Genomic DNA, 23,010 nt, shown 5'->3' on the forward strand with positions numbered 1-23,010 from the left:
TTTTCGTCGCGCGCGATATCTTATTACATCTTTGTGCGCTAAGTACTTTAACAATTAACAATCGAGCGATCTAATAGACAGCTCAAGTTTTCGTTACTTTCATAATATTATTGATATTATGGAAACGCGTGAAATTAGTGAGAAAATGTGCGACGAAGATAATGAACGAATTTATGGAAGGAGGCGCAATACAAAAAAGTACCGATTATCATGCAAGCGGCTAAGCAGACGAAAATCGTCAATAAATAAAAGGTAACATTATTTTATTAATAGAAAAGAAAATAGAAAAATTACCGTGCACACTGTTCGTCATATAACCAAAGTAATGAAAGCCAGTGTATATCAATCACGGTAATTAATCTTGGTATCACGGATTTTGATGAACTTTTTTTATAATGTAGTACTGTCAGTACCGTAACTAGGGCGGTACCATCAGTACCCCCGCACCGGGCGCAAACTTTAGGTAGAAATGAGCAGTCATTATAATAAAATAAAAAAATAAATAATAAATGTATTTATTTACAACAAATAAATGTTCCTTTTTAATTGAAAAGTTTGTTATTTATTATAAATATTTGGCAAGAGAGACGTAAACTGTTAAACTCGCACCGGGCGCAATAAATAAATGTTCTCAAAAACGGTTGAGCGTTTCATCTTTTTGCTACACTGCAGTACTCCTATACTAAAGTACTATACTATAAAAAAAGCTCATTAAATTTATATATATATATATATATATATATATATATATATATATACATATATATATATACAGGGTGAGCCATTTTAATTAACGCACGCAATTATTTCGGAAACAAAGCATTTTAGAGAAAAATGTTTCAGACAAAAGTTTGGTTTCGAGGGGGCCATAAGAAGGTATCATTGGTTTGACCTTGAAGAGTCATTTGAAGGTCACGTGAAGGTCACTTCAATTTTTTTAAATGGAACACCCTATATATTTTTGCACATTCTTGTAGCTTATGTCGAGAGCTTTCCAAAACACTATAATTAAGTACCTTTTCGTTAAGTACTTTTTGAGTTATGAGGCTTGAAATAATTTCTTAATTTTACATAAACCGTAAAATATCTTGTAAAATATTCATTTTTCGATTATCTTACCTTAATACTTTTACGTACAAAATAATGAGAGGAATTGATTGGTGTAAAGAAAACACATAATTGTTTCGAAAAAAAAAATGTAATTTGCAATTAACAATTACATTTTTTTTTTCGAAACAATTATGTGTTTTCTTTACACCAATTGATTCCTCTCATTATTTTGTACGTAAAAGTATTAAGGTAAGATTATCGAAAAATGAATATTTTACAAGATATTTTACGGTTTATGTAAAATTAAGAAATTATTTCAAGCCTCATAACTCAAAAAGTACTTAACGAAAAAGTACTTAATTATAGTGTTTTGGAAAGCTCTCGAGATAAGCTACAAGAATGTGTAAAAATATATAGAGTGTTCCATTTAAAAAAATTGAAGTGACCTTCACGTGATCTTCAAATGACTCTTCAAGGTCAAACCAATGGTACCATCTTATGGCCCTCTTGAAGCCACACAACTTTTGTGTGAAACATTTTTCGATTTAACGCAGTGTTTCTGAGATATTTGAGTGGGTCCTTTAAAATGGGACACTCTGTATAACATAACGAAAAAAAGTTTCTTGCGGTAAACACCTAATAATTATATCGCAACATTATATTATGATATAAATTATTATATTGCAATTTAATTATTATAAAAAACCATATGCAAACGTTTTATTGATTTGAGACATTCGCGCATTATTCTCATCAATTCATCTCATTAATTTATAGGAGAAAAGAAAAATTGAAAAAAATAGATATATTGAATAAAGGAATTAATGTATTAAATAAAGAAATAATGCAAGTAGATCAAAATAAGCATACTTTTCAGGATGATGTACTTATACATGATAATTTAGCTGCAATGGATATCGAAATAAATATAGATGAGGAAAGATTGACACAAGAGCACAATGACACATTAGATAGTGATGAGCTAACTTTTCACGATGATAGAATTATGCATGGCAAATTAGCTGCAATGGGTCTCGAAATAGATACAGACAAGGAAATAACGACACATACATTAAGTGATAATGAATTGGGAAAAATATTAGAGGACAGTGAGACTGAAGAAAGTGACACTTTAATAACAGATAACAATATAGATGCATATCGCCTAGAAAGTAACAGTATGCCAGGAAAATGTATCGTAGATTTTGTCTATCTTTTTGAACAGTTACATGAAAAATTTGATAACCATAGTCGCGGAATAGAATGTAGTTTTCGTGACTTAATATTTATTGGTGCCCGAGCGTATGGACTAAAAAATAAATTCTTTTTCAAATGCCGAATGTGCAATTTTGAAAGCTTCGTCTGGAGTGAGCCGCCCCCTGACAAAAGTCTACATGTAAATATAGGGGCAGTGGCTGGCGCAATATTAACTGGTACAGGATATACACAGTTACAAGAAAGTTGCGCTGCTATGAATATTAAGTGCATGACAAAAAAAATGAAAAGGCCCATGAAACTGCTGCTGAAGCATTTGCAAAAATTGCAGAAGAAAGCATGAATGCTGCTGCGAATGAAGAACGTGATTTGGCATTACAACGCAATGAAATAATAAATGGAATACCACATATAGCAGTAAAAGGTGACGGAAGCTGGATGAAAAGATCATACAGAACAGGACGGTATGATTTTTTATCAGGTGTAGGCACAATAATTGGTGCACGAACAGGCAAAGTACTGCACATGTCTGTAAAAAATAAATATTGTGCAGTTTGTGTTACAGCAGAGAAGCTTAAAAAAGAACCTGTAAATCATAAATGTTATAAAAATTGGGGTAGAGATTGTAGTTCAACAAGCATGGAAGCAGAAGCGATTGTAGAAGGATTTAAGAGAAGCATAGAAAAGCGCGAACTAATTTATTCCACATTTATAGCAGACGGAGATAGCAGTGTATATAAAAAAATAATACAAGCAAATCCATATCCTAATGTTTTTATAGAAAAAATAGAATGTCGAAATCATTTATTGCGCAACTTGGCATTAAAAATAAAAGAAATAGCAAAGACAAAAGGACGTTTTGGCAAATTAAGAAATGTAATTGGTAATCGGATACTTCGAATTAGAACAGCTGTAACGAAAGCTGTAGAATATCGTTTGGAGGAGGAGAGTACAATGCAAGAAAAAATTAAAGCTCTCAAAATAGACGTGGATAATATAATAAATCACGTTTTTGGCGAACATAATGGATGTGCAAGAATAGGATATTTCTGCGATGGATCGCAAAAAGAAAACGAAGAAAATTATATTCCAGAATTAAAAAGATGTGGACTATATGAAAAGCTTCAAAATGCATTAAAATATATAAGTTGGAATGCCAAAAGTTTATTACAAAATAAAGACAGTAATAGAGTAGAAACTTTTAACTCTGTAATAGCAAAATGTACTGGTGGAAAAAGAGTTAATTATGGTCTAAGAGGATCGTATGAAACGCGTTGTAATGCTGCAGCAGTCACATTTAACACTGGCAAGCCTATAAGTCATTTAAGTAATGTTCTGGGAACAAAACCAGGGGAAATAGCAGTGTATTTAGAAGATAAGAAAAAAACAAGTGCACATGACATGAGAAAACGATCAACACCGCAACGTTACGTAAAACGTGCAATATGTGACAAAGATTATGGGCCGCAGGCTGATAAACCTGATGCAACATCAGCCGAAATTGAATTAAGAAAAGCGCAACACATGCATATGCTACGAGATTGGCAATTAAAGCGAGTAGCAATAGAAGAAGAAACTAAAGAACAAGCAGCAAGCGGCATTTGGCGATATTATCGCACAAAAATAATAACCGCTTCTCACTTTGGACATATATGTAAAATGAGAAAAAGTACTTCTTGCGTGTCAAGAGTTAAATCAATAATATATCCATAACAATTAAATGTGGAATCAGTGGAACACGGGACAAAATACGAGGATATTGCACGCAAAAGTATCGAAAGTGCACTGAATATTAACATTAAACGTTGCGGATTATTTATAGATAAAGAAATACCATTTTTAGGCGCTTCGCCAGATGGATTAATAGGAGATAATGGAATTGTAGAAATAAAATGTCCTTTTGCAGCACGATTTTTAACACCAGAAGATGCGATTGCAGCAAATATGTCGAATCTGCAATCGTTATATAAGAATGGAACAGATAAAGAAATGAAACGCAGTCACGTTTACTATTATCAAATACAAGGACAATTACATATTACACAACGAGAATACTGCATCTTCGCATTATGGACACCATTTGGATTAAAAATGGAACAAATTAAACGTGATGATATTTTCTGGTCAGAAAATATGGTTAATAAACTGGTGCAATTTTATGAAGACTGTGTTTTACCAGAATTACTTGATCCAAGACTGGAAAGAAATATGGCAATTCGTGACCCAGATTATATAATTGAAGCAAAAAGACAAAAAATGATGGAAAAAGAAAAGATGAAGAAATAGATTTACGTGGAAATATTGAAAAAAGACAGATACACACATAAGCTTGCATTAGAAAAAGGAATAAATATATGACAATGCATTCTGCGCTGGGCGCAGTGATTACTGTCAAAATAATGCATTCTGCGCTGGGCGCAGTGATTACTGTCAAAATAATGCATTCTGCGCTGGGCGCAGTGATTACTGTCAAAATAATGCATTCTGCGCTAGGCGCAGTGATTACCGTCAAAATAATGCATTCTGCGCTGGGCGCAGTGAGTATTAATATCAAAATGCATTCTGCGCTGGGCGCAGTTAACCATAGACAAATGAAATGTATGAGCAATTCCGCTTATCTACTTGCATTCTGCGTTGAGCGCAGTGAAAATCTAAAATGAAAAAATATAGAATGAATCGTGCTAATTACCCATATATACATATGGGTGCATTTATATCTTGCCGTTAGAGTTGAAATTATCAATTCTCTAATGGGTAGATATGATTGCAATCCGTATGTACAGTAGGATGTCTACTATCCAGTAGGATTCGGTTTCCGTCTCTCCAATTTTTTTCGTTTTTTTCAATTATATTTTTTATGTAATTTTACCACGAAATATTTATTTCTCTAAAAACAAATTAATTTGTTTTTAGATAAATAAACATTTGTGGTAAGATGTTGTAAAATTGTCGAAAATACTACAATTTTCGTATTATATGTCATCTTACTATAAAAAATACAATTTTTTCATTGCGCATTTTTTGAAAGTAATTTTTATGAGATTTTTATGATTAAAATGACACCAAACACAATATGAATCGGATAATTTTAATTACATAAATAATTAATATTTTGATTATTGATTAATTAAAAATCATCCGATTTATGTCGTGTTTGATGTCATTGTAATCAGAAAATTCTCATTAATCCATTAAAATTATTTTCAAACCGATAAAATGCGAAATAAAAGTTTCAATTTTTATTTTCTAAAATGTTTATATTATAGATAAGATAAGATCTTCGCGAGATTGGTGAGTCGTCGAAAGAGAGGGAGAGACCAAGTAAGGAGTAAGCGAGATGAACAACATGAAAGAGTTACGAAGTCTCGTTCGCGAGCCTTCCTTTATCTCCAGTCTTTCGTATCATATTTCATCTTTCCGCAGAAAATACAATTTTTACATTTCGCATTTTATTGATCCGAAAATAATTGTAATGGAGTAATGAGATTTTTACGATTAAAATGACACCAAACACGACATAAATCGGATTATTTTTAATTACATAAATAATAAAAATATTCATGTAATTAAAAATTATCCGATTCATATTGTGTTTGGTATCATTTTAATCACAAAAGTCTCATTAAAATTATTTTCCAACTTGCGATAAAATGCGCAATAAAAAAATTGATTTTTTATAACAAGATGACATATAATACGAAAATTGTAGTATTATATAAGATATATAATTCTTATTAATTACATATATATTATATTATTATATATATAATATAAGATATATAATATTATATTTATTATAAGCTTCGATGCTCGAAAATATAAGTTTTTTTTGGTTTAAAATTTTTAATGTTAATTTATTTACTAACTATATATTATCATCATTATCTCTGTCATTAGGTGCTTTCCATTTACATTAAAACTCAGATAAATATCACTTCTGTTTTTCTTCAACATTCATGTTAAAGAAAGACAGAAGTGAGATTTATCTGAGTTTTGATATAAATGGAAAGCACCTATTATTATAAAAGAACTGTATGTAACGACTTACCATATGATCACTGGTAAGTCGTTGCATATAGTTCTTATTCCTACCGCATTCTCTTATGTCGCCACCGTCAACTCAGAGTTTCACGGTAAGTACTCCGGAGCCTTAATAAAATCTAATTGTAAGCATTTTACATATATTATATTGTTTCTTCAGTAGCAATACTTACAAAAAAATATTGTCTCAAAGAAGTGCCTAGAAAAATTGGAAAATAAATTATTTTTATTTTGACATTCTAATAAAATAAGAAAAAAACTTGTTTTAATCAATGCCAAAGCTTTTCTCAGATCGGATTTGATAATATAATTATGATATAACGAATTATAATAAAGTAAATTTTTATATAGGCCCATATTCTGAATCCTCTTTTATCGATAAAAGTGCTCCTAAAAGCGGCCTGTAGCCAATCAGAAGGCTTATATGCCACTTTTAGAGGTACTTTTATCGATAAAAGAGGATTCAGAATATGGGCCATAATATTTATGTAATAATATTGTCTATATTTTTTTATCTACTTCTACGAATCATCACATTTATACAACAAAGAATTATTTAAAATTCGATAATTCATCATAATAAAACTTATTGTAATCTTGTACATCGTATAATAAATAAATGTCATGTTGAAAAAAATTCAGCTATTACTCTGGCATTCTTTTAACATTAATTTAAATTTTTGTAGCAAATGTAACACATTAGGCTGGCTCTTTATATAATGTTTTCAATCAATATTTGTATGATGGACAAAAATAATTAAACATATATTTACAGTACTAACATTCAATATTGCAAATGATGAAATTAGACATGCAATTAAAGTGCAAACTGATAATCCTTTATACATATATTAGATATTCAAGAAAATGTAATTAAATTCAACCATAATTAGTTAAAATGTAATGTTTCATAACTTTTGACCATGTTATATCGAGAATATTGAGAAATTATTGCGAATAAAATATAAGAATATTAAGTAATGCAGTATTACTCGTATAGTTTTATGTAAAAATAAAAAGTGTTAGACGAGTCGCGCAAAAGCCGTCCACACTTTTTAAGGAAGACGTCGAGAGAAAGAAACTTTCTTCTTTTTTTTCTCATTCGAGCGGTTTCCAGGCTTCAGCCAAGTTTATATAGATGTTTAAGCCTAAAGTCGTAAGAAACAATGACATACGTTATTGGGAAGAAATTAACCAATCATATTCGAGGACTGTTTAACCTTCAACTGTGATTGATCCTAACGACTTTTGTAAATGCGGTCTTAATAAAAGAGATTATTTTTCGTTTTTAAGGCAAATACCGAACCAACAAACATTATAATTAAACCAACAATCATCAGCGAATGATTGCGTATCGATTTAACCGCTTTTTGAACGAAAATGAAATTTTTCCGGCTAACTTCACGCTAATTTTTATTTTTTTGTTTAAAAAAAAAATATAAACCAACAAACGTTGAAATTAGGCCAACAATCACCGACAAACGACCAACAAATGATTAAAAAAAAAAAAATTAAAAAAGTCGAAGTTGCCCGGCTAAGTTCCCGGAGGTAAAGACGTACGGTGTAAACCAGGCCAGTGATTATAGTTCAGTGAAGGATAAATTTTGGAAAGCAAACAGCAAAGAATAGAGTTTTGGAACGCAGCCACGTGATCTGTGGTGTGGCTCGTCAGCTGATGCGCGACAGATTACTTCATATACGATTGTCAATTGGATGCGAAGTTGCGTCGCTTAAAAATTTTATTTGCAAAATTAGTCTGCTTTTGAGAAAAATATAATGGCACTTCATTCTGCAGGAAAAGGAAAACTTCTAGCCGTGATTGGCGATGAGGTAAAATTGTGATTTTTTTATAAATTTTTTCACTCTAATTCATAATAATTTATCGAATTAGACTTCTTTTTTTTCTAAATATATACATTTTAATATCTTAATATGAATAGATTTATAATTTTTTATTGTTTAATGCAAAAAAAACTAGATTAGAAATGAATAACGAAATAAATTATATATTATTGTTACTGCTATAAATTATTGCTATATATATAAATTTATGTATCAATTAATTTTGTGATAATTTATGTAAATAAGAGAGATTTTGTAAAATATTCCTAAGATGTGTGATTTCTCTTTCACTGATTGTATTATAATTTGATTCGTATTAAATGGCTTGCTTTTTATGAATCATCACTAAATTAATAAAATAGCAACTTGGTACTTTAACTACTATTAGCTACTTATCCTTACAGCACAGAAAGGTTGTAGACATATTATAGAATAATTTCATTGAATATAGTAAGATCGCAAATCGATTGTAAAGTTACTGAATCATTGTTGTAAGATTTTGGCAATGTTACTTTTTGTAATATCACAATGAAATATCATAGCAACATTGCAATATAATATAACATTGCAATGTAATATAATATAATATGTTACTGCAATCTAGTAATATTATATATAGAATGTTTTTATTTCTGATAGATAAATATGTCGAAGCATATAGAAACATAAATTAAAAAGTTTGATATAAATAGAAGTTTAGTTTACCAACTTAATAAATAATATATTGTAAAATTATATCTAAACATAATCATATATATTATATTAATAAATATATTATATTATATAATATTATATTTTATTTTTATTTTTCTATGCATTTTTACTTATTTTTCTATGTATTTTTCACATACAAATATATGTAATTATAATGGATTTTTAAAATTTTTAAGCAAAAGTATATAATTAATTTAATTCTTCTTATTAATGTTTCATATATTTGTACCATATATAGAACATTCCCTAACAACACACATATCCAAAAGACGTCCATAGAATATCTAGAGGACAGCCAAAGGATATTTTATGTCCTCTGGATGTCCTCTCGATGACCTTTGGACATCTTTTGGACATGTGTGTTGTTAGGGTTTAAAATAAAAAGAAAATGATTTGTATAAATAAAAGTTTATAATAATTTTATATCCAAAATATAATATTAATAATATAATAATATTATATTTTGGATATAAAATTATTATAAACTTTTATTTATACAAATAATTTTCTTTTTATTTTAAATGTTCTATATATGGTACAAATATATGAAACATTAATAAGAAGAATTAAATTAATTATATACTTTTGCTTAAAAATTTTAAAAATCCATTATAATTACATATATGTGTGTGAAAAATACATCCATTATAATTACATATTTGTATGTGAAAAATACATAGAAAAATAAGTAAAAATGCATAGAAAAATAAAAATAAAATATAATATTAGATAATATAATAAAAAATATATTATTTTCAAAGGTCAATTATAATATCACATTTGTACATAAGTTGTTTCGAAAATATATTATAAAATATATGTTAAATATATTTAACTTTGATATAAAATGTTGTGTATATCTTTTAATAGAAAAGAATAACAATGCTTATCTTTAGCTTAAAATTATATTTTAACTCGAATCATATTATTTCTCTATCATTAATTTATTTGACTTTACTTGCAAAGAATTAAAAATTATCTCTTGTATATAAATATAAAAAATTATTATATTATTATATTATTTTTCTAGATAAATTAAGAAATTATAGCTTTTCAATGTTTCCAAAATATTAATGTCATATTAGTATGTAACAGTTATTTTGTTAATTTATATTTCTACGATGTTTCCGTAATATTATATGACAATTTGTAATATTATCACATTGTTGAAATATAGCTACAATATTACGTGCTATAGGTAGCTCTTTCTCTACTTTGATCAATCTCCAATAAATTTAATTAGCAATTCAAACAGTAATATTATTCATAGTAAAATTTGTAATTATGTAACAATAATAATATAATTTCTCCTTTCTAATTTTTTATGTGTTAAACAATAAAAATTATAATTCTATTCTATTAAAATAATATTAACAAATTGGAGATATTACAATAATCACTGATAAAATTAATCGCAGTTTCATCAAAGTAGCTCTTAAATCCTTAATTAATAGATATTAAATGTATTGTCTCTAACACTGATTTTTTTAGACATATGTTTATATATATATATATATATATATATATATATATATATACACACACAAAAATCAAAACACCACATATAAATACATTGCTATAACAGTGTGTACATATGTGTGTGTGTGTGTGTACACACACATACACACACACACACACATATGTATACACTGTTATAGCAATGTATTTATATGTTGTGATTTGATTTTAACGATTAAAATGCAAATTATTCTATGCTTTAATGTAAAATATTGTTATTTTGTTCTTTTTTAATAAAATGCTAAATTGTTACAGGGTGTTTTTTATCTTGAGACGTCGAAATATCTCGTAAAGTATAAAAGATACGATAAAATGTTTCAGACAAAAGTTGTATGGTTTCAATGGGGACATAAGATGGTGCCATTAGTTTGACCTTAAAGAGTCACCTGAAGGTCACGTGAAGGTCACCTCCAACTTTTTAAATGGGACACCCTATATGCTTTTACATATTCTTGTAGCTCATCTCGAGAGCTTTCCAAAACACTATAATTAAGTTAGTTTTCGTTAAGTACTTTCCGAGTTATGAGGCTTGAAATCATTTCTTAATTTTACATAAACCGTAAAATATTTTGTAAAATATTCATTTTTCGATTATCTTACCTTAATACTTTTACGTACAAAATAATGAGAGGAATCAATTGTTGTAAAGAAAACACATAATTATTTTTAAGAAAAAATATGTAATTGTTAATTGCAAATTACATATTTTTTCTTAAAAATAACTATGTGTTTTCTTTACACCAGTTGATTCCTTTCATTATTTTGTACATAAAATATTCAGGTAAGATAATCGAAAAATGAATATTTTACAAGACATTTTACGGTTTATGTAAAATTCAGAAATGATTTCAAGCCTCATAACTCGGAAAGTACTTAATGAAAACTAACTTAATTATAGTGTTTTGGAAAGCTCTTGAGATAAGCTACAAGAATATGCAATGACAAATAGTAGGTTCCATTTAAGAAATTGAAGGTGACCTTCATGTGACCTTCAAGTAACTCTTCAAGATCAAACCAATGATACCATCTTATGGCCCCCTCGAAACCAAACAACTTTTTGTCTGAAACATTTTATCGTATCTTTTAGACTTTACGAGATATTTCGATGTCTCAAGATAAAAAACTCACCCTGTATAAAAATTATTACAATGTTTTTTATGTTTTATTCTTTATTAATATACTTAAAAACAATAAAAAATTCTTTTTTTGCTTATACTAAATTTTCTTAAGTATTAAATTTTCTGTATTTTTTAGTTTTATAATATGCTGTTTCTTTATAAACACTCATAAACCACAATAAATTATACTGTACTGTAATAATGTTTGCAGATATATACAATTTAATTTTGCAAATTTTTATTTTTTTAAATATATTTTTATATATTTAATAAAAAAATCAATATTAGCTTTTTGTATTATAAACTCAATTAATAAATATTGTTTTAGGATACTTGTGTGGGCTTTTTGCTGGGTGGAGTTGGAGAGATTAATAAACATCGCCAACCTAATTTCTTGGTGGTTGATAAAAGTATGTATGTGTGTGTGTGTGTGTGTGTGTGTGTGTGTGTGTGTGTGTGTGTGTGCGCGCGTGTGCGTGTGCGTGTGGGTGTGCGTGTGCGTGTGCGTGTGCGTGTGTGTGTTATTAAAAGTTTCTATATTGTAATGTGTGGTTCTCACATACAGAATGCAGTAACATTGCGCGCGGTAAGAATTAATTCAGTAGCCAATCATATTTTATGTCAAGAAACATGATAATATATACAATGTGTTTCTCTGGAAAAACATGGGAAGTCTGAAATTCTCTTTCTCTCTCTGCGATTTCTTTCATACTAAGAAAAACTCAGAGAATTCTCATGGAATTTTATTGAAACTCAGGGAATTTAAAAAGAAAATTTTCTCTGATAATTTTGCTCTCATATTGTAAACAATCGACAAATCAAATGTGTGTGAATTATACGTTTAAAATATATATTATTAAATATATATATTAAAATATATATTTATGTATAAAATATATATTATAAATATTTATTTATTTCTGTTTATATTTTCAATGATTTAACAAAATATTTGTACAGAATATATTCTTTATTGTCATTTTTAATGATAAAAAGTGAGAATATTGTGCAAATGAAAACTGTTTATCTTACGAAAATTATCCATTTTTTCAGTACGTTACAAATCTATCACTTAAGAGATTCTGTTTTTTTCTTTGTATAAAAGAAAAACATTAGAAAATGCAAACAATAAAAAAATTTACTTCCGAAAATTGCACCAAAAAATCTTTGAAATATTCTTTTTAGATGGAATTTTTAACAAACATATCTGGAAGATTAGAGAATTTTCAGGCAATTTTTTACAAGAGTTAAGTACAAATATTCCCCCTGATATACAATAGTGCAACTTTCCTGATTTTATATTGATGAAAACAGAGAATATACGTGCATGAAATAAATAACGTATGAACTTTTTTTACTTAGAAATTTCTATTAAAAAAGTGCAATGATTACCATTTATTATAACTTGATGGAAGAAACATTGCAGTTTAACTATTTCTAAAAAAGCATTTTAAAACTTCAAACTTTCACAAAACATTTAGAGCAAATACACAAATTCAAATCTCATAGGCTAATAAGGATCAATTGCAGATGGTTATGTCATTTTCACAGAAAATTAATTTTTATATGAAACTGATTAGTGAACTTAGAGCATGAATTATTCTTAGTCCTATTAAGTAAATGTATAAATCTCAATTTGAGATTTTTAATTTATATGTTAATTCAATTTAGAACAAAGTTACAAAAAATTTTAGCGTATGTGACCTCGAAATTGAAGTTTTTTTCGTTAATTTTTCGCGGTTGACTTGAAAGTGGTATCAGCTACAAAAGAATTATCATCGAGAAAACAGTTTAATAGTATTTGAAAACTGAAATTTCAAGCTTTAAAATGCTTGCAAAAATAATTCATAATTATTTTTCGCAAAATTACGTGCATTTGATTTCATCAATTTTTCAATTCAAAGTGATACTTTAATTTTATTGAAGAGTGTATTTACACTTTCATGATTTGGTGCAATTTTTTAATATTATTTTTGTAAAAAAAATCAGATTTAATAAAATATATATTAAAGTAATACTTTTTAGTACTATAAATTTTTAAAAAAGTGAAAAGCTAATTAAGTCAAAATTACATAAAATATTATTGCTCGTTTTGCTGCATCTTGTATGTATAAGTTAATGAAATGTACTCAATTAACATATAGACGGAGAGCTGGCTACATAAAAATGTCCTTCATCAGGTACACGAAGTATTTATACCTGAAAAGGATCCATTAGTGTAGCTAAGCACTGAGTCACCAGTCTGCCAGGGCGGTCCCGGGGCTTAAGGCGGTGGCGGGCGGTCAAAGACGACAAATTTATAGGCGAAAAATATCATAAGGTACAAGGATGAAAGTTCCGCGAAAATCTATTATTTATTGCGTTAATACATGAAAAAATGCTGGCAGACTGTTTCCTAGAGGCGAAAGAGCCGACAGACCGCTTCAAAGTGGCGTAAAATTTCAGGAAAAAAAAATCATAAGGTACACGAATAGAAGTTTTTTGTAGTAGTAGTTTATAACTTTAAAAAGCTGTATGCAAAATGGCAGACTGATAACTGGGGGATAAAATCAAGGCAGACGATTACAAAGGTCGCGCTGTAGCTTCAGCATTCTTAGCGACCGCTCGCCGCTCTTAACTTTTAAGTATAAAATAGTAACTGAAAATAATAAGGTACATGCATGAATCTCTTTTGGCCTTTCAAAATAAGTTAATAAAAATAAATTTAATTTAATATATTTTTATTTTAATTATATTTTTATAAATAAAAAAAATTAATCACGAAGCTCTTTTTCGATTTCGCCAGCACTGGACTCATCGTATTGCAGGTCCTCCTCGCTGTCAGAATCGGTTTCTTCCTCCAAATCGATTTCTATACCGTCACCTGAAATACAATTTGAACAATATATATATAGATATTATGTATTAAAATGTAAAACTACATCATATCATGTATGTAGGAAGGCTTTTACCTTCAGTTGTTTCTGCATCAATGGCTGCGTTCAGCAGAAAAAGCTGCTTTGCAACTGTTGTAAAATTCGTGAGCCTGATTGGTGTATGCTCTTAATTTTAGCTGAATCTAAGAGTATACACCAATCAGATTTACAAATTTTACAACAGTTGCAAAGCAGCTTTTTCTGCTGAACGCAGCCAATCACAACATCTTTTACAGTGCTTGGCAACTGCTGTCCCTCAAACCATTTAAATTGATATTTATTATCTATTTTATCCATCCATAATCCTCTGGTATTAAAGATGTCGGTATTTTTTTGTATGCATTTCTCCATATTGTAGCAATATACACTGTTCTGAATAAATGCTGTTTGAATTCTTCGTGATAAGGAGGTAAAGACGAAGCATCAAAATTCTGAATTTTCTTTTTCTCAAATGGTTCATCTAAATTATTACATTTGTAGGTTTTTAAAAATAATGCAAATCGAGCGCTATTAACGGAATCGAGAGATTTAAAATTATACAAATTACAAATAAATTTTTCCAGAATTGGAAATACATTCACTATGTCGCAATTTTCGGAACCTATTTCATCGAACGCTTTCTGAAATTGTTCAGATTTTGTTAATAATTGCAAAGGTCGTTGTTTTCCTTTACGAAATAATGCCGGATTGAAATCACATCCAGTCAACGCGTGAAATCCTGCCAAAGATTTACAAAACAAATCACCTAATTCTTCATACAATGCTGAGACGTCAATAATGCGCTGTTTGTTCCAAATCCCCGTTTGTATCCAAATCTCACGAAGAGGCTGATACAAAAATTCGTGATTAATTTTTTTTATTTATAAAAATATAATTAAAATAAAAATATATTAAATTAAACTTATTTTTATTAACTTATTTTGAAAGGCCAAAAGAGATTCATGCATGTACCTTATTATTTTCAGTTACTATTTTATACTTAAAAGTTAAGAGCGGCGAGCGGTCGCTAAGAATGCTGAAGCTACAGCGCGACCTTTGTAACCGTCTGCCTTGATTTTATCCCCCCGTTATCAGTCTGCCATTTTGCATACAGCTTTTTAAAGTTATAAACTACTACTACAAAAAACTTCTATTCGTGTACCTTATGATTTTTTTTTCCTGAAATTTTACGCCACTTTGAAGCGGTCTGTCGGCTCTTTCGCCTCTAGGAAACAGTCTGCCAGCATTTTTTCATGTATTAACGCAATAAATAATAGATTTTCGCGGAACTTTCATCCTTGTACCTTATGATATTTTTCGCCTATAAATTTGTCGTCTTTGACCGCCCGCCACCGCCTTAAGCCCCGGGACCGCCCTGGCAGACTGGTGACTCAGTGCTTAGCTACACTAATGGATCCTTTTCAGGTATAAATACTTCGTGTACCTGATGAAGGACATTTTTATGTAGCCAGCTCTTAGTCTAATATAAGGCATACTCTTAATTGAAAATTAATAACATTAATTATTATGCTTTTTTATAATTTAGGAAGTATTTAGCAGTTTACACACACACACACACATATACAGGGTAGACCATTTTAATCAATACACGCGAATATCTCAGAAACACTGCATTAAATCGAAAAATGTTTCAGATATAAGTTATATGGCTTGAAGGGGGACATAAGAGGGTACCATTGGTTTGACTTTTGGTGGCGTTGTCAAGGTCAGGGCAAGGTCACTTTGGATTTTTTAAATGGATTTCCCTATTTTTTATTACATATTCTTATAGCTCATCTCGAGAGCTTTCCAAAACACTATAATTAAGTTAGTTTTCATTAAGTACTTTCCGAGTTATGAGGCTTGAAATCATTTCTTAATTTTACATAAACAATAAAATATCTAGTAAAATCTTCATTTTTCGATTATCTTATCTTAATACTTTTATGTACAAAATAATGAGAGGAATCAATTGGTGTAAAGAAAAAACATAGTTGTTTCGTAGAAAAAATATGTAATTTGCAATTAACAATTACATATTTTTTCTTAAAAATAACTATGTATTTTCTTTACACCAATTGATTCCTCTCATTATTTTGTACATAAAAGTATTAAGGTATAAGGATAATCGAAAAATGAATATTTTACAAGATATTTTACGGTTTATGTAAAATTAAGAAATGATTTCAAGCCTCAGAACTCGGAAAGTACTTAATGAAAACTAACTTAATTATAGTGTTTTGGGAAGCTCCCGAGATGAGCTACAAGAATATGCAAAAGCATATAGGGTGTCCCATTTAAAAAGTTGGAGGTGACCTTCAAATAACTCTTCAAGGTCAAACCAATGGTACCATGTTATGTCCCCCTCGAAGCCATATAACTTTTGTCTGAAACACTTTTTAGTAAAACTCTTCCTTATCGAGATATTCGACCGTGTCCAGACTTTTTTAACACCCAGTATATATATATATATATATATATATATATATATATATATATGGATGTGTGTGAGTGTGTAATGTGTACATACACTTACATGCACATTCCACTCATAAACATACAGGGTGTCTGTGCAATCTCTTAGGAAAACAGAAACATAAGTAGACCTCGAATTAAAAAGTCATATACTACTTTGAAATGCACCACGTAAAATTCGAGATATTAATTAAAAAAGATCGGCCAATGCGCATGCCTAAAAGCGCGCGCTGCCATCATGTTTCGGAGAATCCGTCCACCGCTCCCTCCCCATTCACCGCTTCGCCGCACGCCGGCCATTGAATAAAGAATATTAGTAGGAAGCAGCATGTAGCGAAAATTCAGTGATGGGGGATGGAATGGATTTACGTCATAAAACTAAATCAATTCCACTAGTGACACCTGGTGGGATACAAGCCAAGTTTGTAACACAATCTCAATTTCGTTGATATGATCGAGTGTGTCGATAAAAAAATTAAAACAATTTTATGATTTATAATGAGTGAATTGATAGAAAGATGGTAAATTGTTATTTATATGGATATTCAAAAACTGAAGGACGTACCGAAACACGTCTCATATGTAAATATATTTATGTTAATACGAGATTTGCAAATTAAATATAAACATTTGAAATATACCGCTGTCCTTTCGCTTGCGATGACGTCATAAATACGTCATGAATACGTCATAAAACTAAACCATTCCGGTCCCACCCGTATTGGCACATGCTCATTCCTGGTATTCTTTATTCAATGACGCCGGCATATCGCTCCTTCTCTCCCCAATCACTGCTTCGCCGCGCGCCGCCATTATGTTACAGTGAGACCGCCTTCGCCGCCTCGCGATAATATCTCGAATTTTATGTGGTGCATTTCAAAATGTATATGATTTTTTAGTTCGATTTAACGAGATCTACTTATGTTTTTTTTTCCTAAGAGATTGCACAGACACCCTGTATAAAAGATGTCCCATTTTAAAGGATCCACTCAAATATCTCAGAAACACTGCGTTAAATCGAAAAATGTTTCAGACATAAGTTATATGGCTTGAAGGAGGACAGATGGTACCATTGATTTGACCTTGGGTGGCGTTGTCATGTTTCGGAGCTCTCGAGCTAAGAGAATATGTAATAAAAAATAGGGGGTTCCATTTAAAAAATTCAAAGTGACCTTGCCCTGACCTGGACAACGCCACCCAAGGTCAAACCAATGGTACCATCTTATGTCCTCCTTCAAGCCATACAACTTATGTCTGAAACATTTTTCGACTTAACGCAGTGTTTCTGAGATATTTGAGTGGATCCTTTAAAATGAGACACCCTGTATATAAATATAAATATATATATATATATACACAGGGTGGACCATTTTAACCTTTAATGGAGAATGACTCGAAAACCAAGCCCGAGAGAGAAAAATGTTTCAGACAAAAAGTTGTTTTGTTTCGAGGGGGCCATAAGATGGTATCATTGGTTTGACCTTGAAGAGTTATTTGAAAGTCACATGAAGGTCACCTTCAATTTCTTAAATGGAACCTACTATTTGTCATTGCATATTCTTGTAGCTTATCTCGAGAGCTTTCCAAAACACTATAATTAAGTACCTTTTCGTTAAGTATTTTTTGAGTTATGAGGCTTGAAATAATTTCTTAATTTTACATAAACCGTAAAATATCTTGTAAAATATTCATTTTTCGATTATCTTACCTTAATACTTTTATGTACAAAATAATGAGAGGAATCAATTGGTGTAAAGAAAACACATAGTTGTTTTTAAGAAAAAATATGGAATTGTTAATTGCAAATTACATATTTTTTAAGGAAGAGTTTTACTAAAAAGTGTTTCAGACAAAAGTTATATGGCTTCGAGGGGGACATAACATGGTACCATTGGTTTGACCTTGAAGAGTTATTTGAAGGTCACCTCCAACTTTTTAAATGGGACACCCTATATGCTTTTGCATATTCTTGTAGCTCATCTCGAGAGCTTCCCAAAACACTATAATTAAGTTAGTTTTCATTAAGTACTTTCCGAGTTCTGAGGCTTGAAATAATTTCTTAATTTTACATAAACCATAAAATATCTTGTAAAATATTCATTTTTCGATTATCTTACCTTAATACTTTTATGTACAAAATAATGAGAGGAATCAATTGGTGTAAAGAAAACACATAGTTGTTTTTAAGAAAAAATATGGAATTGTTAATTGCAAATTACATATTTTTTCTTAAAAACAACTATGTGTTTTCTTTACACCAGTTGATTCCTCTCATTATTTTGTACGTAAAAGTATTAAGGTAAGATAATCGAAAAATGAATATTTTACAAGATATTTTACGGTTTATGTAAAATTAAGAAATTATTTCAAGCCTCATAACTCAAAAAGTACTTAATGAAAAGGTACTTAATTATAGTGTTTTGGAAAGCTCTCGAGATAAGCTACAAGAATATGCAATGACAAATAGTAGGTTCCATTTAAGAAATTGAAGGTGACCTTCAAATAGCTCTTCAAGGTCAAACCAATGATACCATCTTATGGCCCCCTCGAAACCAAACAACTTTTGTCTGAAACATTTTTCTCTCCCGGGCTTGGTTTTCGAGTTATTCTCCATTAAAGGTTAAAATGGTCCACCCTGTATATATACACACATATATATATATCATTTATTTAATATATATACATATACACGTACATGTATATATATTAAAGGAAATAAAATGATTTAATATGGTAAGATTTTAAGCAAATTAGAATAAAATTTTATTATTTATTTACAAACATTTTCTATTTTAATTGCTGATAATTTAAACTACATTTGTAAACTGTTTTATTAAGAAAAAAATTATATTAATTTTCAGAAATATACATTACTTGTTGCAGAGTATCTTTATATATACTATAATGTAAATTATAAAATGATGCAATGGAACACAAATTAATGTTAAATAATGATTCTCATAGATACAGCGATAAGCGAGATAGAGGACATGTTCAAACGCTTTATTAAGCGTGATGATATTGATATCATTCTTATTAATCAGAATGTAAGTAGTCAAAAGATATAAAATAAAACTATGTAATCCCACATTTGTTTAAATCAATATAAAATATATTTAAATATATTGATAAAAATATATTTAAATATATTGATAAGCAAATTTTATTAGTTAAAATTTAGAAAGATTTATATATAGATAAGATTATTAATATTACAATTAGTAATTATTACAATTAGTAAATATTACAATTAGTAATTGCACCATTTTCTGGTTTAATTGAAATATTCTAATTATAAGATTCATTTTTTTAAAATACTTTAAAGGGCGTTTTCCCTCAAACTTCGGTGGAAAATGTCTCAGATAACTAATTAACAAAAATTATTTTTTTCTTAATTCTTTATAAATAATTATTTAAAAAATAGTAATCGGTCGGAACTCTGCGTAAAAATGTTTCCAAAGGATAAAACTTTTATAGAACTGTCCAGAACTGCCGTTAAAACTACGGAAAATCATTAGCACGACGCATTTTTATTAAGTGTCGTGCTGATCGAGAACATTAAAAATTGTTTAAAAATTATTAATTTTTGGAATATCGATCTAAAATTGCATATATAGGCTGAACTAGAGCAGAACTATCGAGAACTGTTGTCAAAAATAGTAATTTTCATCGCGTTTTAGTACTTTAGAGGGAAAGTGTCGTGCTAGGTAATTGTAAAAAATTGTTTAAAAAATAGTAAATGGTCGGAACTCTGCGTAAAAAATGTTTCTAAAGAATAGAACTTTTATAGAACTGTCCAGAACTGCCGTTAAAACTACAGAAAATCATCAGCACGACACATTTTTACTAAGTATCATGCTGGTCGAGGACATTAAAAATTCATAAAAAATTATTAATTATTGAAATATCGGTCTGAAATTGCATATTTAGGCTGAACTATAGCAGAACTATCGGGAACTCTTACTAAAGATAATATTCAACGCGTTTTGGTACTTTAGAGGGAAGAGTATCGTGCTAGATTCTCGAAGTTAGCACATTTTTTCGATTTCGATTTTTTAATATGAGGAATGTGGAACTCTTTAATTTTTATCAGGAACTGTAGAACTATGAAAAGTGCTATCAGAAGTGCTTTTAGTATTTTTTTTTAAATTCGTAGATTGTCGTGCCAGCTTCACAGACACCTCTCAGAGCAATAAATTTTATCCGAAGAATTATCGAATTTTATATGAATGTCGGTCGATGACTAAAAATTGAATATGACAGAAATACGATGTCATAAGTATTTTCAACATATGAAAAGAAACGGTAAAAATAACTGTTAAATTCGTTATCGTTATTAAAAAAAAAATGTAACTACGTTATCGTTACAGTTACAGAAAAAAAAATGTAACGCCGTTACCAGTCCTTTACTAAAAAAAGTAACTATAAGGATAACGGCGTTACAAGTAACGCGTTACTTCCCAACCCTGTATATAACCATCCATAATATGTATAACTATATTTATAAAGAAAAATAAAAAAAATAGATATTTATATTTTTATATTTTTTCTGCTAATTTTAAAGTTTACTGGTCAATATTTAAAAAATCAACAAATATTACAATTTGATATCTAATCTTCCCATAAAATCTGAATATTTAAAATACTAAAATATTTTAAATGCAAGTTTTGTCACATAATTGATTTTTTTTCAAGCATTCCTCTAATCTTTTAGTTTACGTTTCATGAAAAATTGCCTTCTCTAAGCTTGGATTTTTCTATCTAAAAGCAGCTTTCATATTATTCACATTTGTAATTTGACATTTACATTCTATTAATATGTCATTAGAATAAAAAATTGGTGAGATGAAGAGAAAGTTTTGAAATAGAAGAAATTGATAAAATTTTATATATATATAGTATATATATATAATATCTATTATAGTTTTAATTTAAAAATTATTTCATTAGCACCTTTTTTTCATTTTTGCATTATATTTTAATAATTATGGTTATAGAAGTAAACTTTTATTTTTATTGTTTAATCAAGTAATTATCCAAATAATACTTAATTACATTAATGTTACATTCGGTGTTTAATTTTAGGTAGCTGAAATGATTCGTCATGTAATCGACAGTCACACTCAGCCAATACCTTCCGTACTAGAAATCCCGAGCAAGGATCATCCATATGACGCCAGCAAAGATTCGATCTTAAGACGCGCTAAGGTACGATTTTTCGCATACGATCATTTAATAAGCACAGCAGACTATTGATGTCACAAGTTAGAAATTCTATTCTACAGAAAATTTACTAGCTGTAATTACTGTTACAGGGAATGTTCAATCCAGAAGATATTCATTAATATAAATATGGCATTATACTGAAATTATGTGTACAGTAAAATAGGATTATTTGATTAATTATCGCATTTTATGTATCTATCTCTGTTTCCTTATTCAGTAAATGTAATATGAAATATTGCTGTAACATGTACAATACTTTCATTTAAATAAAAAATAACAAATGAAAAAATGATTTTTTTTTAATGAAATTTCTCATTACATCATCATGCATACATATGTAAACATATTTATAATATACATCCATACACACACACACACACACACACATAAAATTAGTAAGTAACAAATATATGTATTTTTCTAATTATAAGATTATAATTATAAGATGACATTATAATATATTGTTAATTTTTAATTTAGATCCTAAAATTACAAAAAAAATTATTGCTGATTATTCTATTGTTACAAATCATTATTAAAATTATATCTACATTAATTAATTCAAAGTTAAAATCGTAACACAATATTATAAAAATGAATCGGGAGAAGGTCAATTACGAATAACGATTTATTCAAAGGCTGTATATTCAAAATAACAATAAATAAAATAATCATACATCAGAATACTAACAAGGGAACCTTGTGAACTTCCAAAAATTCTGATTTTGATGAAACTTTACACACATGTAGAAGAGGTAAATAGATGAATTTAGAAATTTTCAGTTGCGGTCCAAAAACGATTCTAAGGGATGAAATCCCTTCATATGAAGTAGAGCGATATTTTACTTTTCTCGATATAGCTCGAAAATTATTCATAATATCGGAATGTTTTATACAAAAGTTTCATGGTAAAATTA

The 23,010-nt window shown here is 29.0% G+C and overlaps 2 protein-coding genes across 2 annotated transcripts; both read left to right on the forward strand.

The window, feature by feature from the left end:
* The first annotated feature begins 25 nt into the window (after positions 1–25).
* On the forward strand, positions 26–4,941 carry LOC145968539 (uncharacterized). Its single transcript, XM_083094090.1, has 2 exons — positions 26–252; positions 1,828–4,941. Exon 2 carries the CDS (start codon positions 2,605–2,607, stop codon positions 3,976–3,978), a length of 1,374 nt encoding a protein of 457 aa, XP_082950216.1. The 5' UTR covers positions 26–252; positions 1,828–2,604; the 3' UTR covers positions 3,979–4,941.
* Positions 4,942–7,947: 3,006 nt separating this feature from the next.
* Vha14-1 (V-type proton ATPase subunit Vha14-1) lies at positions 7,948–22,382 on the forward strand. Its single transcript, XM_083094099.1, has 5 exons — positions 7,948–8,136; positions 11,827–11,908; positions 19,832–19,914; positions 21,953–22,075; positions 22,183–22,382. Exons 1-5 carry the CDS (start codon positions 8,083–8,085, stop codon positions 22,210–22,212), a joined length of 372 nt encoding a protein of 123 aa, XP_082950225.1. The 5' UTR covers positions 7,948–8,082; the 3' UTR covers positions 22,213–22,382.
* Positions 22,383–23,010: the final 628 nt, after the last annotated feature.

This window comes from Camponotus vicinus, unplaced genomic scaffold (genome assembly GCF_025532165.1).
Source record: "Camponotus vicinus isolate PSW18456_S1 unplaced genomic scaffold, iyCamVici1.0 SCAF_3, whole genome shotgun sequence".
In the NCBI taxonomy this organism is placed as follows: domain Eukaryota; kingdom Metazoa; phylum Arthropoda; class Insecta; order Hymenoptera; family Formicidae; genus Camponotus; species Camponotus vicinus.

Bases quoted from the DNA above. Each gene is read 5' to 3' on its own strand.
- LOC145968539 (XM_083094090.1), top strand. From the start codon at position 2,605: ATGAATGCTGCTGCGAATGAAGAACGTGATTTGGCATTACAACGCAAT.
- Vha14-1 (XM_083094099.1), top strand. From the start codon at position 8,083: ATGGCACTTCATTCTGCAGGAAAAGGAAAACTTCTAGCCGTGATTGGC. The intron at 11,909-19,831 runs GTATGTATGTGT...TGATTCTCATAG, and splicing joins TTTCTTGGTGGTTGATAAAA to ATACAGCGATAAGCGAGATA. The intron at 22,076-22,182 runs GTACGATTTTTC...TTACTGTTACAG, and splicing joins CGATCTTAAGACGCGCTAAG to GGAATGTTCAATCCAGAAGA.